This window comes from Oncorhynchus nerka, linkage group LG19 (genome assembly GCF_034236695.1).
Source record: "Oncorhynchus nerka isolate Pitt River linkage group LG19, Oner_Uvic_2.0, whole genome shotgun sequence".
NCBI lineage: Eukaryota > Metazoa > Chordata > Actinopteri > Salmoniformes > Salmonidae > Oncorhynchus > Oncorhynchus nerka.
The window spans coordinates 11,574,210-11,591,366 of record NC_088414.1 but is presented as its reverse complement, the minus strand read 5'-3'; the positions used below and the strand labels follow the sequence as shown (position 1 = coordinate 11,591,366).

Here is a 17,157-nt window from a genome sequence, read left to right as displayed (position 1 = left end):
TAATCTCATGCTATTTTTACACTTTTTGCCATGATGCTGAGAGAAAATGTTACGGTTTTAAAGCACATTTCCTGCAATTCTACATATTTTACCATGGGCAGAGAGATAAATGTGCAGTTTTAATGCTCATCGCATCCTTGTGCTTGTCTTCATTCCCCTCCAGGTGTCGCTCATCTACCCCATTATCCCCTGGGTATTTATACCTGTGTTCCCTGTTTGTCTGTTGCCAGTTCGTCTTGTTTGTCAAGTCAACCAACGTTTTGTCTCAGATTCTGCTTTCCCCCAGTCTCTCGTTTTCTCACCCTCCTAGTTTTGACCCTTGCCTTGGACCCTTTTGACCCTTTGCCCCACTACTCTGGATTATCGACCTCTGCCTGTCTTGACCTGCCCCTGTTGCTGTGATAAACATTGTTACTTCAACACAGTCTGAATTTTGGTCTTACCTGAAACGTGATAACTGAGAGAAAATTATGCATTTTTAATGTTAATTAAAGGTCAAATATAGGTGTGTTGACTGTGATAAAGGCACTGTACAATGAACTCTCTTATTTTCTAAATTAACAAATGAAATAGGCAGAGGCATGGTGCAAATAGCCGCAGAAGCACAGTGACATATTCCTCAACGCAGTCATATTCATGGTTTATTGGGTGTGTGGCTTTCAGTTAATAATTTTTTTGGCAAACCATCCAGTGAGAGTGAATGTCATTCCATGTCATCTGTTCTGTTATATTTAGTAAAAATCTGACTAACGTAGTGCACTGCTTGCAATGATTTATATCTGAGGGTTTTTGCATGTGTATGTAAAAAGACAAATAATGTCCCATTTGGAACACCAAAATTTAATTAAAGAGCATTTTATTTTTGGTGGGTGGGCCTGGGCCCAACCAGCCCCACCCATTCCTACACCCCTGGATTAAATAGGTCTATTTAACCAGCTTGGTATACATTAATTAACAGCATGTCTAGTTTGATAGTAGGCTACTCACATTATGTAATATTAATTTGATCATTTATTATGCACAGGCCTATTAGTTTGTAGTCTACCTGGTGTACAGACAGGAATCTTTTGGCACCCTGCGGGCTGTTGAATACGCTTGTTTTGAAACATCTGGGCAAAATGCAAACACCACCTTTGCAGAGTAGCCTACCATTCACGGCAAATCAGCGTACTTCCGCGTAAAGCAATTAGGCTACTATCACTCACTCCATTGGTCTACCCTACAGAGTTCATCGAAGCAACGTTGCGGTGTCTTCAAAGGAGAAACTGCGTAATGCGCAATAGCTGCTGGTTCTCCAGTGCGCCTTGTCAGTCCATCATGCTGTGACACTTATCGTTTCGAAAGCAGCAGCGCACCACACAGAGAGAGAACGAGCAGGAGAGAATGGAGAGAAGTGAAGAGAACGACGATGAAGCCTCCTCGTCCTCGTCCCAGCAAAACACAATGTGGAAACAATTTCAAGCGAGAGCCAAACCCATCCTTAGCCCCAAACTCAGCGCCAGAAACCCAGATGAGAAAAAGGAGAAGGGATCATTGTGGATGTTTCGGAAGAAGAAAAAACACCCTGTTTTGGATCGGGTGATCTCCTCCTCACAGCCCGACCTATTCTCTGAACCGGTGGGTTTGGACTTGCAGGAGTCGCCCCTCTGCGGCAAAGTGGACCCGAGGACCAGCCACAGCTCCAGACAGGCGGGCGAAGAGCCGATGCAGCCCGACACACAGAAAGTCGTTGGCGGCTCGGGAATCCCGAAGCCCACGCTAGTACAGCTGGTGCAATCCCACCACAAGAGCTCCTCGCTGGGGTCCTCGTGCCTGGAGAGGCTGGTTGCGGACCCTTCAGCGAGTGGTAGTGACAGCGATGTAGGAGAGAAGGAGGCACAACTGGATAAAGCTGACCTGCAGGTAAGGATCAATGAAACAAAGATACCGCTATAGCCTATCTCTATTAGCCCTACATGAGTAATATCTTTGCAGCATGTACATGGAGCCTATAGATATAATGTGGGCTATAGTAGCAATATTGGAGCTACAGGCTATTCCGACGTGTACTGTACCACCCCGTTACAATATATTGTAGCTCTTTTGTAGCCTTTATTTAGGGTTCTAGGCTAACCATCATTTCCATTGAAGCTGCTAAAATAAACTACTATGCTGGTGTAAAACAGCACCCGCATCATCAAAGGAAGTTACCTTTAGCTAACAACCAAAGACAACACTACCTTGGGATGCTCGACCAAACAAATGTGAACAGTTTAATTTGTTTAACAGGTCATTTGGGTAAGTAAACAAACATTGCATAACAATACCTGCAGGACAGGTTGATCTGATGGTCATATGGTTCACCTTTTAGTTGTGTGTGTGTGTGTGTGTGTGTGTGTGTGTGTGTGTGTGTGTGTGCATGATGTGTGTTCTCCAGCTAAGACAGCAGCTGCAGCCTGACCAGACCTGTTGACTACAGGGTACAGTTGTGTGTCTTTACACAATGACAAGACAGATGATATTTCATCAAATAAGAAAAACACAATCCCAGGGTTTTGGGAAGGGTAATAGAAGTGTATATATAGTTAGTTAAAGATCTCCTTTCCTCTGAGAGACAACAAATTGGTGCCCAAATGGGTCTGAGATAAGACAATGTAATACCATAGTGTTTCTGAAAAGGATCATGTGTGTGTGTTTGCTGTGTGGGGAGGGGAGGGGAGGGGAGTAAGAGAAATGCATGATCTAAGAGTATGGAGCCAGATAGCTGCCAAAAGGTTGAACGTGCTCATCGTTAGGATCGCAAGAACAGCCATGTGTGAAACATGAAAGGTAAACGTGAAATTTCATCTGTGAACATACAAACACCATGTTACGATTATGGTCCAAAGAAATGTAGGCTTGTGTTGCTACTAATCTTGTGTTGCAATTCTGACGTACAATAATACCTTTCAGAGTTTTGTCCGTTTCATCTTACCAACAAAAACAACCTACACCAAACAGCCTGTGCGGAGTGCTACCCGAACAAGCATAGCACAGTATAAAAAAACGGAAGTCAGGGAAACCGGAAAGAGGTATCCTGCGCATTTTCAAGTTAGAAGTCTCCATTCTCTAATACTCAGTTGAGTTGACTTCACATTCAGGCAGCTAATGGAATGGATACAGCTGTACCACTAGCTGTATTATGCCTACAACAGTGAAGTTTCAGTCCAATAGGTATATCTCTACAGCATGGGCATATCTCTGGGTGACGTGGACATCCCCATGCATGCACCTTATCAAAATATGACTAATTCAATATTGCACCATCCCATTCTCTTGGCTCTGTCTGCAATCATAACCAGTAGTATCTACCAGGAATAATGAATCATAAGCAGTAGTATCTACCAGGAATAATGACTCATAACCAGTAGTATCTACCAGGAATAATGAAACATAACCAGTAGTATCTACCAGGAATAATGAAACATAACCAGTAGTATCTACCAGGAATAATGAAACATAACCAGTAGTATATACCAGGAATAATGAATCATAAGCAGTAGTATCTACCAGGAATAATGAAACATAACCAGTAGTATCTACCAGGAATAATGAACCATAAGCAGTAGTATCTACCAGGAATAATGAATCATAACCAGTAGTATCTACCAGGAATAATGAATCATAACCAGTAGTATCTACCAGGAATTATGAATCATAAGCAGTAGTATCTACCAGCAATAATGAATCATAACCAGTAGTATCTACCAGGAATAATGAATCATAACCAGTAGTATCTACCAGGAATAATGAATCATAACCAGTAGTATCTACCAGGAATAATGGAACATAACCAGTAGTATCTACCAGGAATAATGAAACATAACCAGTAGTATCTACCAGGAATAATGAATTATAAGCAGTAGTATCTACCAGGAATAATGAATCATAACCAGTAGTATCTACCAGGAATAATGAAACATAACCAGTAGTATCTACCAGGAATAATGAATCATAACCAGTAGTATCTACCAGGAATAATGACACATAACCAGTAGTATCTACCAGGAATAATGACTCATAACCAGTAGTATCTACCAGGAATAATGAAACATAACCAGTAGTATCTACCAGGAATAATTAATCATAACCAGTAGTATCTACCAGGAATAATGACTCATAACCAGTTGTATCTACCAGGAATAATGAATCATAACCAGTAGTATCTACCAGGAATAATGAAACATAGAATAATACTACATGTTTGGGGAATCTGAATTATGTATGAACGCTCTTGGCCACTCAAAATGTTTTAATATAGAATATTTAGATATGTATTTCATCACTCAAAATCTTGCCAAAGCATATTTTGTAGGCAGGGTTAATATGATTTAAAGAATTCAGAACATATTAACTTTGAAACGAACGAGGTAGATGTTAAACGTAGGCTAAGTCTGACATTAGGTAGTCTCCATATAGGCTATTCCCTCCATCGCAACACTTTTTATTATAGGCCTCTAATTAAAGAGAGAACCTAGCTCACAGGCCTCTAAGTATAGCCTCTAAATACATTTTAAACAAAATAGTTGACAAAGCACATGCAGTGGCTGATAGGGAAAAACAGATCTGGCAATAAGAATAGGCTGTAGATAGTCTTGACCATTTGGGATCCCTTGGCTATTTCCCTCAGGACAGGTTATAGCCAAGACTTAAATCAATATTTTGTTTTGTCTCATTTATTGATATGGATATAGCCTCTGCGTGATGGCGTTGTGCAACGCGAATGGCTATAACAAGCCTCCATACAGAGTGGAATTAGCAAATACAGCAGTCAGAATGCCTAATATAAGACCTACAGTCCGTGCTCCCAAATCCTGGAAGGAGTGTGATTCATTAGGTTACATGATCACCACAGTAGCCCCACGCGGCTATAAAATATATGGCCATTAAATAACACAACAGCATGGCATACTTAGATAGTGGAATAGGCCTAGCATAAATCACATTTACTTTCTTTGTTTTTCTGCTCAGGTGGTTATTCTAGACAAGGCTCTTCCGTGTCTTTATAGTATCATTCCCACACACGTCATTTGCTGAAGCCCCAAGCCTATACTACATAATCTACTGGTATCGAATGCAGTTATCGTTACGCCGAATGTCGTTATCGAATGCAGTTCTTAAACAAGCTCTAGACTTTATTTTGGAAATGAAACCGGAAGCTTCAAAGCAACTCTAAAGTCTGGGCTAGAGTTGCTTGATTGACTAGCTAACTTCGACTAGCTATGTCCTTCAGCAGATGCCAAAGTTTGTACGTATAAAAAAAACATCTGTAACTGAGTCAAGGGAGACATAAAGTAAGAATTCATAGAATTCATAATCCTAACATAGGGTTTGTTCGTTTACAGATCTAATTTAACTGTTACGTTTCATGTTTCACACATGGCTTTTCTTATCAATCAATTGACATATTGATTTTCTTACGGTCCTAACGATATGTACGTTCAACCTTTTGAAAAACTCTGAAAACCTCCGAAAGAATGTCTGCCAAGGTGATACAGTGAGAGTCAGACTATTTGACACTACCCACTGGGCACACCACGTCATTTCAACGTGGATCATTTGGTTAATCATTCATATTTGGTTAAGATGTTGATCAACGAGATTACAACCTATATTCACCCACTCAAAAAGAGACCCAAAAAGAGACCCACAAGTTAGTTGAATTTCCAATGTGTTATTTTTATTTTTTTTAATTTTTTTATTTCACCTTTATTTAACCAGGTAGGCTAGTTGAGAACAAGTTCTCATTTGCAACTGCGACCTGGCCAAGATAAAGCATAGCAGTGTGAACAGACAACACAGAGTTACACATGGAATAAACAATTAACAAGTCAATAACACAGTAGAAAAAAAAATGGGCAGTCTATATACAATGTGTGCAAAAGGCATGAGGAGGTAGGCGAATAATACAATTTTGCAGATTAACACTGGGGTGATAAATGATCAGATGGTCATGTACAGGTAGAGATATTGGTGTGCAAAAGAGCAGAAAAGTAAATAAATAAATAAATAAAACAGTATAAAAACAGTATGGGAATGAGGTAGGTGAAAATGGGTGGGCTATTTACCAATAGACTATGTACAGCTGCAGCGATCGGTTAGCTGCTCGGATAGCTGATGTTTGAAGTTGGTGAGGGAGATAAAAGTCTCCAACTTCAGCGATTTTTGCAGTTCGTTCCAGTCACAGGCAGCAGAGTACTGGAACGAAAGGCGGCCAAATGAGGTGTTGGCTTTAGGGATGATCAGTGAGATACACCTGCTGGAGCGTGTGCTACGGATGGGTGTTGCCATCGTGACCAGTGAACTGAGATAAGGCGGAGCTTTACCTAGCATGGACTTGTAGATGACCTGGAGCCAGTGGGTCTGGCGACGAATATGTAGCGAGGGCCAGCCGACTAGAGCATACAAGTCGCAGTGGTGGGTGGTATAAGGTGCTTTGGTGACAAAACGGATGGCACTATGATAGACTGCATCCAGTTTGCTGAGTAGAGTGTTGGAAGCCATTTTGTAGATGACATCGCCGAAATCGAGGATCGGTAGGATAGTCAGTTTTACTAGGGTAAGCTTGGCGGCGTGAGTGAAGGAGGCTTTGTTGCGGAATAGAAAGCCGACTCTTGATTTGATTTTCGATTGGAGATGTTTGATGTGAGTCTGGAAGGAGAGTTTGCAGTCTAGCCAGACACCTAGGTACTTATAGATGTCCACATATTCAAGGTCGGAACCATCCAGGGTGGTGATGCTAGTCGGGCATGCGGGTGCAGGCAGCGATCGGTTGAAAAGCATGCATTTGGTTTTACTCGCGTTTAAGAGCAGTTGGAGGCCACGGAAGGAGTGCTGTATGGCATTGAAGCTCGTTTGGAGGTTAGATAGCACAGTGTCAATGACGGGCCGAAAGTATATAGAATGGTGTCGTCTGCGTAGAGGTGGATCAGGGAATCGCCCGCAGCAAGAGCAACATCATTGATATATACAGAGAAAAGAGTCGGCCCGAGAATTGAACCCTGTGGCACCCCATAGAGACTGCCAGAGGACCGGACAGCATGCCCTCCGATTTGACACACTAAACTCTGTCTGCAAAGTAATTGGTGAACCAGGCAAGGCAGTCATCCGAGAAACCGAGGCTATTGAGTCTGCCGATAAGAATATGGTGATTGACAGAGTCGAAAGCCTTGGCGAGGTCGATGAAGACGGCTGCACAGTACTGTCTTTTATCGATGGCGGTAATGATATCGTTTAGTACCTTGAGCGTGGCTGAGGTGCACCCGTGACCGGCTCGGAAACCAGATTGCACAGCGGAGAAGGTACGGTGGGATTCGAGATGGTCAGTGACCTGTTTGTTGACTTGGCTTTCGAAGACCTTAGATAGGCAGGGCAGGATGGATATAGGTCTATAGCAGTTTGGGTCCAGGGTGTCTCCCCCTTTGAAGAGGGGATGACTGCGGCAGCTTTCCAATCCTTGGGGATCTCAGACGATATGAAAGAGAGGTTGAACAGGCTGGTAATAGGGGTTGCGACAATGGCGGCAGATAGTTTCAGAAATAGAGGGTCCAGATTGTCAAGCCCAGCTGATTTGTACGGGTCTAGGTTTTGCAGCTCTTTTAGAACATCTGCTATCTGGATTTGGGTAAAGGAGAACCTGGAGAGGCTTGGGCGAGGAGCTGCGGGGGGGGCGGAGCTGTTGGCCGAGGTTGGAGTAGCCAGGCGGAAGGCATGGCCAGCCGTTGAGAAGTGCTTATTGAAGCTTTCGATAATCGTGGATTTATCGGTGGAGACCGTGTTACCTAGCCTCAGTGCAGTGGGCAGCTGGGAGGAGGTGCTCTTGTTCTCCATGGACTACAGGATGCAAACTTCTGCCTGAAGAAGCTGGCCTTAGCTTTCCTGACTGACTGCGTGTATTGGTTCCTGACTTCCCTGAACAGTTGCATATCACGGGGGCTATTCGATGCTATTGCAGTCCGCCACAGGATGTTTTTGTGCTGGTCGAGGGCAGTCAGGTCTGGAGTGAACCAAGGGCTGTATCTGTTCTTGGTTCTGCATTTTTTGAACGGAGCATGCTTATCTAAAATGGTGAGGAAGTTACTTTTAAAGAATGACCAGGCATCCTCAACTGACGGGATGAGGTCAATGTCCTTCCAGGATACCCGGGCCAGGTCGATTAGAAAGGCCTGCTCACAGAAGTGTTTTAGGGAGCGCTTGACAGTGATGAGGGTGGTCGTTTGACTGCGGCTCCGTGGCGGATACAGGCAATGAGGCAGTGATCGCTGAGATCCTGGTTGAAGACAGCGGAGGTGTATTTGGAGGGCCAGTTGGTCAGGATGACGTCTATGAGGGTGCCCTTGTTTACAGAGTTAGGGTTGTACCTGGTGGGTTCCTTGATGATTTGAGTGAGATTGAGGGCATCTAGCTTACATTGTAGGACTGCCGGGGTGTTAAGCATATCCCAGTTTAGGTCACCTAACAGAACAAACTCTGAAGCTAGATGGGGGCGATCAATTCACAAATGGTGTCCAGGGCACAGCTGGGAGCTGAGGGTGGCCGGTAGCAGGCGGCAACAGTGAGATACTTATTTCTGGAGAGGGTAATTTTCAAAATTAGTAGTTCGAACTGTTTGGGTATGGACCTGGAAAGTATGACATTACTTTGCAGGCTATCTCTGCAGTAGACTGCAACTCCGCCCCTTTGGTAGTTCTATCTTGACGGAAGATGTTATAGTTGGGTATGGAAATCTCTGAATTTTTGGTGGCCTTCCTGAGCCAGGATTCAGACACGGCAAGGACATCAGGGTTAGCAGAGTGTGCTAAAGCAGTGAGTAAAACAAACTTAGGGAGGAGGCTTCTGATGTTGACATGCATAAAACCAAGGCTTTTTCGATCACAGAAGTCAACAAATGAGGGTACCTGGGGACATGCAGGGCCTGGGTTTACCTCCACATCACCCGCGGAACAGAGAAGGAGTAGTATGAGGGTGCGGCTAAAGGCTATCAAAACTGGTCGCCTAGAGCGTTGGGGGCAGAGGATAAGAGGAGCAGGTTTCTGGGCATGGTAGAATATATTCAGGGCATAATGCGCAGACAGGGGCATGGTGGGGTGCGGGTACAGCGGAGGTAAGCCCAGGCACTGGGTGATGATGAGACAGGTTGTATCTCTGGACATGCTGGTTGTAATGGGTGAGGTCACCGCATGTGTGGGAGGTGGGACAAAGGAGGTAACAGGGGTATGCAGAGTGGGTCTAGGGGCTCCATTGTGAACTAAAACAATTATAACTAACCTGAACAACAGTATACAAGGCATATTGACATCTGAGAGAGACATACAGCGAGGCATACAGTAATCACAGGTGTTGAATTTGGAAAGCTAGCTAAAAACAGTAGGCGGGGCTAATCCGCTAGCACAACAAACAGCAGGTAAAATGGCGTTGACTAGGCAACGGGGCCGACAGGTAAGACAAACAAGCAGAAAGGAGTACCGTGATTAATGGACAGTCCAGCGTGCGTCAGCTATGTAGCCAAGAGATCAGTGTCCAGGGGCAGCGGTGGATGGGCAGGGGGCTGGGCTGGCGAGTGTTATCCAGGTTTTTTTTAAAAACTAACAATGACTAACTAGCTTGTAGCTAGTTAGCTGGTTAGCGTCTGGAGGTTCTTGAGTGTGTCATAAAAATAAAAATAAGAGTAAAAGTAATAGCGATTCCGTATCACATTGGGTGAGGCAGGTTTCCGGAAGGTATAAACAAATTAAAAATCAAAAAGAGATAGAAAGTAAATGGGGTCAGAGAGTGATTGGGACGCGGTGGTTCAGACGGTTAGCAGGCCTGTGCTAACAAGCTAACAGTTCGTAGGCCCGAGCTAGACAAGGTAGCAGTTAGCGGACCGGAGCTTGACAAGCCGTTAGCAGGCCGAATTAGCAGGCAGGGAGATAGCGAGGGCTAGAGAGTTAACCTTTGGGGGACGTCGCGATGGGGTGAGTCTGTTTATTCCTCTTCATGCGGTGAGCTGGAGATACAGCGATTCAGAAAGCTCGCGGGCCTTGGCCAGCAGATGGATCTTTGGCGATGTCGCAGCGGAAAAGCCTGTTGAAACCCCCTCGGACGATTATGTCGGCGGACCAGTCGTGATGGATCGGCGGGGCTCCGTGTCGGCAGTAGAGGGTCAGTAGAGGGTCCAGGCCAATTGGCAAATTAGGTATCTTTGGACCTCTTCGGCTAGTCGGGAGATGGGCTTAGCTCGAGGCTAGCTCCAGGCTAACTGGTGCTTGCTCTGGGACAGAGACGTTAGCCAGGAGTAGCCACTCGGATTTATGCTCACAACCATGTAAAAGCACTACCAAAATTCAATGGGAAAACAATGTCAGATTTCTGGTTTATTTATACGACATATTAACGTGTCGTCACCGCTTCATCTAGTAGCAGAACCAAATGACTTAGATTGCAGTTGAGATTACATGTTACATTACAGTTGATATGATTTTGTGGGACAGTGTAGCCTATATGAATACCCCCCCCCCCCGCTAATTAAAGAGCACTTAGAACACTGTTTTGAAACGAGAGACCACATTTGCAGCTGTTTTAGGAAAATCGGGATTGAGTGAAGTATCAGCAAATATGTTGAATAAACAACCGAGCTGACAAGGTATCCCTTTAATGAACATGGAGAGCTTCACAAGCTTGACAAAATGACCTTATATCTTTCAGTCTAATACTGCTATTTACTGACTTGTATCGCTTTGTTAGAAGCATGCTCTATGTAAATAGGCCTAGTTCGAACTCTCCTCCAAGTTTAGCTGGAATTTAGCCTATAAGGATTTGACAAATGTGATGGGTTGACGATTTGACATTGGCCTACGTCTCGTCGTGCGCTGTGCAGAATGTCAGATCTCAACAACGACGGTTTAACATCACAGGCCACCACAGGCGTTCCCAAACGTTTTCGGCCAGCGACCCATTTTTGATATCAAACATTTTTTGCCACCCCACCAGGTAATCGTGTAATTAACTGCCAATGTTATCTTTTTTAATTTGGGCTATGACATTCTATTGCAAATCAGTCTGACAGTGTTTTTGACAGTATTTCATTCTGAAGTCAGTATGGTTTGTAGTGACTGAAATACATCAGAAAGGCATAGGGAAGTTCAGAAGATCATGAGGCAATCATTTTGTATGATACTTCTGTGTAGGAAAGAACCATCACCATTTCCCCCAGTCTGATTTAGTGCCTGGTCTTGTCCACCCATTGTCAACCCTGGCTTGTGGGCATAGTAGAGTGAAACAGTACATACAGTTGAAGTCGGAAGTTTACATACACCTTAGCCAAATACATTTCAACTCAGACATTTAATGCTAGTAAAAAGTCCCTGTCTTAGGTCAGTTAGGATCACCACTTTATTTTAAGAATGTGAAATGTCAGAATAATAGTAGAGAGAATGATTTATTTCAGCTTTTATTTCTTTCATCACATTTCCAATTGGTAGCATTGCCTTTAAATTGTTTAACTTGGGTCAAATGTTTTGGGTAGCCTTCCACAAGCTTCCCACAATAAGTTGGGTGAATTTTGGCCCATTCCTCCTGACAGAGCTGGTGTAACTGAGTCAGGTTTGTAGGCCTCCTTGCTCGCACACGCTTTTTCAGTTCTGCCCCCAAAAATTCTTTAGGATTGAGGTCAGGGCTTTGTGATGGCCACTCCAATACCTTGACTTTGTTGTCCTTAAGCCATTTTGCAACAACTTTGGAAGTATGCTTGGGGTCGTCGTGCCTTTGGAAGACCCATTTGCAACCAAGCTTTAACTTCCTGACTGATGTCTTGAGATGTTGTTTCAATATATCCACATAATTTCCCCTCCTCATAATGTCATCTATTTTGTGAAGTGCACCAGTCCCTCCTGCAGCAAAGCACCCCCACAACATGATGCTGCCACCCTCGTGCTTCATGGTTGGGATGGTGTTCTTCGTCTTGCAAGCCGCCCCCTTTTTCCTCCACACATAACGATGGTCATTATGGCCAAACAGTTCCATCTTTGTTTCATAAGACCAGAGGACACTTCTCCAAAAAGTACGATCTTTGTCCCCATGTGCAGTTGCCACCCGTCGTCTGGCTTTTTGATGGCAGTTTTTGAGCAGTGGCTTCTTCCTTGCTGAGCGGCCTTTCAGATTATGTCGATATAGGACTCTTTTTTACTGTGGATATAGATACTTTTGTACCTGTTTTCTCCAGCATCTTCACAAGGTCCTTTGCTGTTGTTCTAGGATTGATTTGCACTTTTCGCACCAAAGTACGTTCATCTCTAGGAGACAGAATACGTCTCGTTCCTGAGCGGTATGATGGCTGCAAGGTCCCATGGTGTTTATACTTGCGTACTATTGTTTGTACAGATGAACGTGGTACCTTCAGGTATTTGGAAATTGCTCCCAAGGATGAACCAGACTTGTGGAGGACTAATGATCACCTCCAATTGATTCAAATTATGTCAATTAGCCTATCAGAAGCTTCTAAAGCCATGACATTTTCTGGAATTTTCCAAGTTGTTTATGGGCACAGTCAACTTAGTGTATGTAAACTTCTAACCCACTGGAATTGTGATACAGTGAATTATAAGTGAAATAATCTGTCGGTAAACAATTGTTGGAAAAATGACTTGTGTCCTGCACAAAGTAGATGTCCTTACCGACTTGCCAAAACTTTGTTAACAAGAAATTTGTGGAGTGGTTGAACAACGAGTTTTAATGACTCCAACCTAAGTGTATGTAAACGTCCGACTTCAATTGTACGTACGCGTTCTTGAGTTTTTCCTTTCAGTGATGGGTTCATTCTATTTAGGAGCCTAAACCATTCAAAACGTAGGGCCACATTTGTTAGTAAGATAACAGAATCCACTCTGTTTATTACAACTGCATCTAGCGGCTATCGTTCTATGAACCAACCATTTTCTCTTGTGAGCCCACTTTCACACGGGGTCGTGATATGATATGATAGCTTATATATATTTTCACAAGTGCAACGTGACTGTAGAAGAGACAGGTTGGAATGTCAATTCTCATCAAATTAATGGGAAGTTTGACTGAAGTACTGGACACACTTTTTAAATGTGTGTTTTCATTTGGTGATAAAATGCGGCAGGTGATTGTTTGTTTGCGGGATTTGGAATTTGCTCTCTGGGCCTCCCGCATAGGCAGAGTTTTCCCTCCAAACATATGAAATGGTTGAAAATGGAAACACTTTGCCTTCCCGGCGCGAGGGCTGCTGAAGTGCACCTACTGCCAACAACTCGAAAATATATATATATATATTATTTTTTTTCATGTATCGTTGTTTTTTTTACAGAAATGTTTGGTGATTGACTAGGAATGCCTTGGAGACCGACCATTCGATCGCAAATGTGGTTGAAATAGTGACGACTGCTGTAGTTGGAAACGTGAATCCAAAACATAATTTGTCACCTTGTCGACAAGTTTATAAGCTATTTATTGTAATTTCTAAAGTGACATTGAATTGTGTTTGGTTGTCAACTCAGACACATATCAACTTTTAAAGGAGAATTATATTCTGCTTGGATGGTTCCATCTGTGCCACCGACTTAGTCTGGTTTTAATTACAGTATTCAGTTTGTCTTCAAATTAGTAATTGTTATGTTGGATTCACGTCTCCATCTCAACCAAAAATCGCATTTAAGAGACTAAATCAAATCAAACATAAAATGCACTTTAAATAATGTCCTATTCTTTAACGTAGATTTTAGGTTGAGTCAGAGGCGTAACAAATAAATGATTCATTTTGTAGACAAACTGGAATTAAAGCCAGACTAAATCAGTGGCACAGATGGAACTATCCAATCAGATGATACATCTCCTTCAAATGTTGATATTTGGTTGCGTTGACAACCAAACACAATTCGTAAGCCCTAGGCCTACCTGTTGTCTTATTTGGTTGATTCCACGGTTGAATTGAAACGATAGTTGTTGATTTGCAAACGCTATATCGGCCTTAATAGCATCATTGATGATATATGCGCGGAATAACTTTGATAGCAACAGTGAATCTATTTAGTTTTTAAGTGGACATCTCCCAACAATCATTCTCACGATAGCACATTGGTAGTCAGTGACAAATATCATCGCTAAGCAGGGCGTGGTAAATAAAACCCTGGAACTGAAAGGGTAGCTGTAGATAGATCAATTCTCCAGTAGGAGGTGCTGCACATCCTATATTTTTTTTCCCAGATAGTGGATATAACATTGAAGATCTGACATTGTTCTATGTGCAAATTCAACATAATTATTTCAAGGTTTGTCTTTGGTAACTATGATGACATAATCCTGTGGTTAGAAATTCACCCTCTAAACAACAGTTTATGTTGATAACTTTTTTTCAAATCCAATGTATGTTCCTCATAGATTTCACATCGCACAACGTTGACAAATGACCTTGAAACAACGTTGATTCAACCAGTTTGTGCCCAGTGGCTTTTTCCAATTTCCTTTGCCTTGTGCAGAACCACCAGCTTGATTTCCCAAGTGTGATTGTGTTTTAGTATCCATTACAGAAATGCACGACTGTTTGCCAGAATGTACTGCGATCGAAGGGAGAGACAGAGAGCAGCAGGAGAAGGAGAGAGTTTATGGATAGAGGAACAGAATGAGAAAGGGAGAGAGAGAGTTAGGATAGAGAGAGAGAGAGAGAGAGAGAGAGAGAGAGAGAGAGAGAGAAAGTTTATGATGAGAGGTTCAAAGGGAGTCTAATTTGACCAAATGTGTTTTTGCAGACTGAGCCATATCCATTACATCCGAACACTACAGGCTGTCGGAATTCCTGATCTAGATATATAATCCTAAATTTTTATTATATTCTAGACAAGTTTTGCATTGTACCGGAGAGAGGGAGGGAAGGAGAGAGAGATCATGTAGAGAGAGACAGAACGAGTAATAGAGAGAGACGGGGAGTATTTATGGAGAAAAGGAGTGAGTAAGAGAGGTGTGTGTGTTTCGGAGTGAGGATGACAGAGAGCGTTAAAAATTCCTGTACCACAGGGACATTTTCCGGCAGATTACCTGTCTGAGCCTGCACAGGGGCCAACCTTTCATAATACTTGGAAAAGGGAAAATAGGGAAATAGGGGTGGATTCCTCAGCAGGTGTCATCATGTTACAACAGGGAGCCTTTGGCTGCCAATAGGGCTCTGGTCAAAAGTAGTGCCCTATGTAGGGAATAGGGTGCCATTTGGGACAGAGACTATGTGTTTATGTTCCAAACTATTTCCTTGCAGTAGGAGGAACATGACCCAAGACACTGATCTGAGGTTAAGATTGCTTTTTACGTGCGTGTGTGCGTGCGTGTGTCCCCTAGTGATACGTGGGTTGACTCATAACCCGCGGTCCCTGCGGTTATAGCCGCAGGGGCGGGTGGGTTTAGGGTGGATAAAACAGGGGTGGATAAATTATTTCTTTCAGCGTCTTGAGAGAATGGGAACGCGCAGTTACTGTCTGTAGAGGTGCTATCTTTATCAGAATCATAAACCTAATAGTTGAGGTTCTTAGAAATTGCAGGCGGGTGCAGGTGAACAAGCAGCTAACCTGTGCTCCACACATATGTTTGTACATAAACTCAAAAAAAGAAACATCCTCTCACTGTCAACCACGTTTATTTTAAGCAAACTTAGTGTCAACATTTATATGAACATAAGATTCAACAACTGAGACATAAACTGAACAAGTTCCACAGACATGTGACTAACAGAAGTGGAATAATGTGTCCCTGAACAAAGGGGGGGGGTCAAAATCAAAAGTAACAGTCAGTATCTGGTGTGGCCACCAGCTGCATTAAGTACTGCAGTGCATCTCCTCATGGACTGCACCAGATTTGCCAGTTCTTGCTGTGAGATGTTACCCCACTCTTCCACCAAGGCACCTGCAAGTTCCCGGATATTCCTGGGGGGAATGTCCCTAGCCCTCACCCTATGATGCAACAGGTCCCAGATCTCAACAGGTCCCGGATCTCAATGGGATTGAGATCCGGGCTCTTCGCTGGCAATGGCAGAACACTGACCTTCCTGTCTTGCAGGAAATCACGCACCGAATGAGCAGTATGGCTGGTGGCATTGTCATGCTGGAGGGTCATGTCAGGATGAGCCTGCAGGAAGGGTACCACATGAGGGAGGAGGATTTCTTCCCTGTAAAGATCAGCGTTAAGATTGCCTGCAATGACAACAAGCTCAGGTCCGATGATGCTGTGACTCACCGCCCCCAGACCATGACCTACAAAAATATCCCGCTCCAGAGTACAGGCCTAACGTAACGCTCATTCATTCAACGATAAACACGAATGCGACCATCACCTCTGGTGAGACAAAACCGTGACTCGTCAGAGAAGAGCACTTTTTTCCAGTCCTGTCTGGACCAGCGACGGTGGGTTTGTGCTCATAGGCGACGTTGTTGCCGGTGATGTCTGGTGAGGACCTGCCTTACAACAGGCCTACAAGCCCTCAGTCCAGCCTCTCTCAACCTATTGCGGACAGTCTGAGTACTGATGGAGGGATTGTACTTTCCTGGTGTAACTCGGGCAGTTGTTGTTGCCATCCTGTACCTGTTACGCAGGTGTGATGTTCAGATGTACCAATACTGTGCAGGTGTTGTTACACGTGGTCTGCCACTGCAAGGATGATGTCCTGTCCATCCTGTCTCCCTGTAGCGCTGTCTTAGGCTTCTCACAGTACGGACATTGTAATTTATTGCCCTGGACCCATCTGCAGTCCTCATGCCTCCTCCTTGCAGCATGCCTAAGGCACATTCAAGGAGATGATCAGGGATCCTGGGTATCATTCTTTTGGTGTTTTTCAGAGTCAGTAAAAAGGACTCTTTAGTGTCCTAAGTTTTCGTAACTGTGACCTTAATTGCCTACCGTCTGACAGCTGTTAGTGTCTTAACGACCGTTCCACAGTTGCATGTTCATTAATTGTTTATGGTTCATTGTACAAGCATGGGAAACAGTGTTTAAACCCTTTACAATGAAGATCTGTGAAGTTACTTGGATTATTCAAATTATCTTTGAAGGACAGGGTCCTGAAAAAGGGACGTTTAATTTTATGTGTGTGTGTCTGTGTTTGCATGTGTCTGCATAGTGTGTGTGTGTGTGTGTGTTTGCACGCATGTGTGTAAGAGG

General features: G+C 43.6%; 1 protein-coding gene across 1 annotated transcript in view; it reads left to right on the top strand.

Moving 5' to 3' along the window:
- Positions 1–1,337: 1,337 nt before the first annotated feature.
- LOC115101043 (multiple C2 and transmembrane domain-containing protein 1-like) overlaps positions 1,338–17,157 on the top strand; it is a 53,140-nt gene continuing 37,320 nt past the window's right edge. The window contains exon 1 of the mRNA XM_065004718.1: positions 1,338–1,902. Within this exon, the coding sequence (XP_064860790.1) occupies positions 1,384–1,902 (519 nt within the window). The 5' untranslated portion in view covers positions 1,338–1,383. The remainder of the gene's footprint in view (positions 1,903–17,157) is intronic.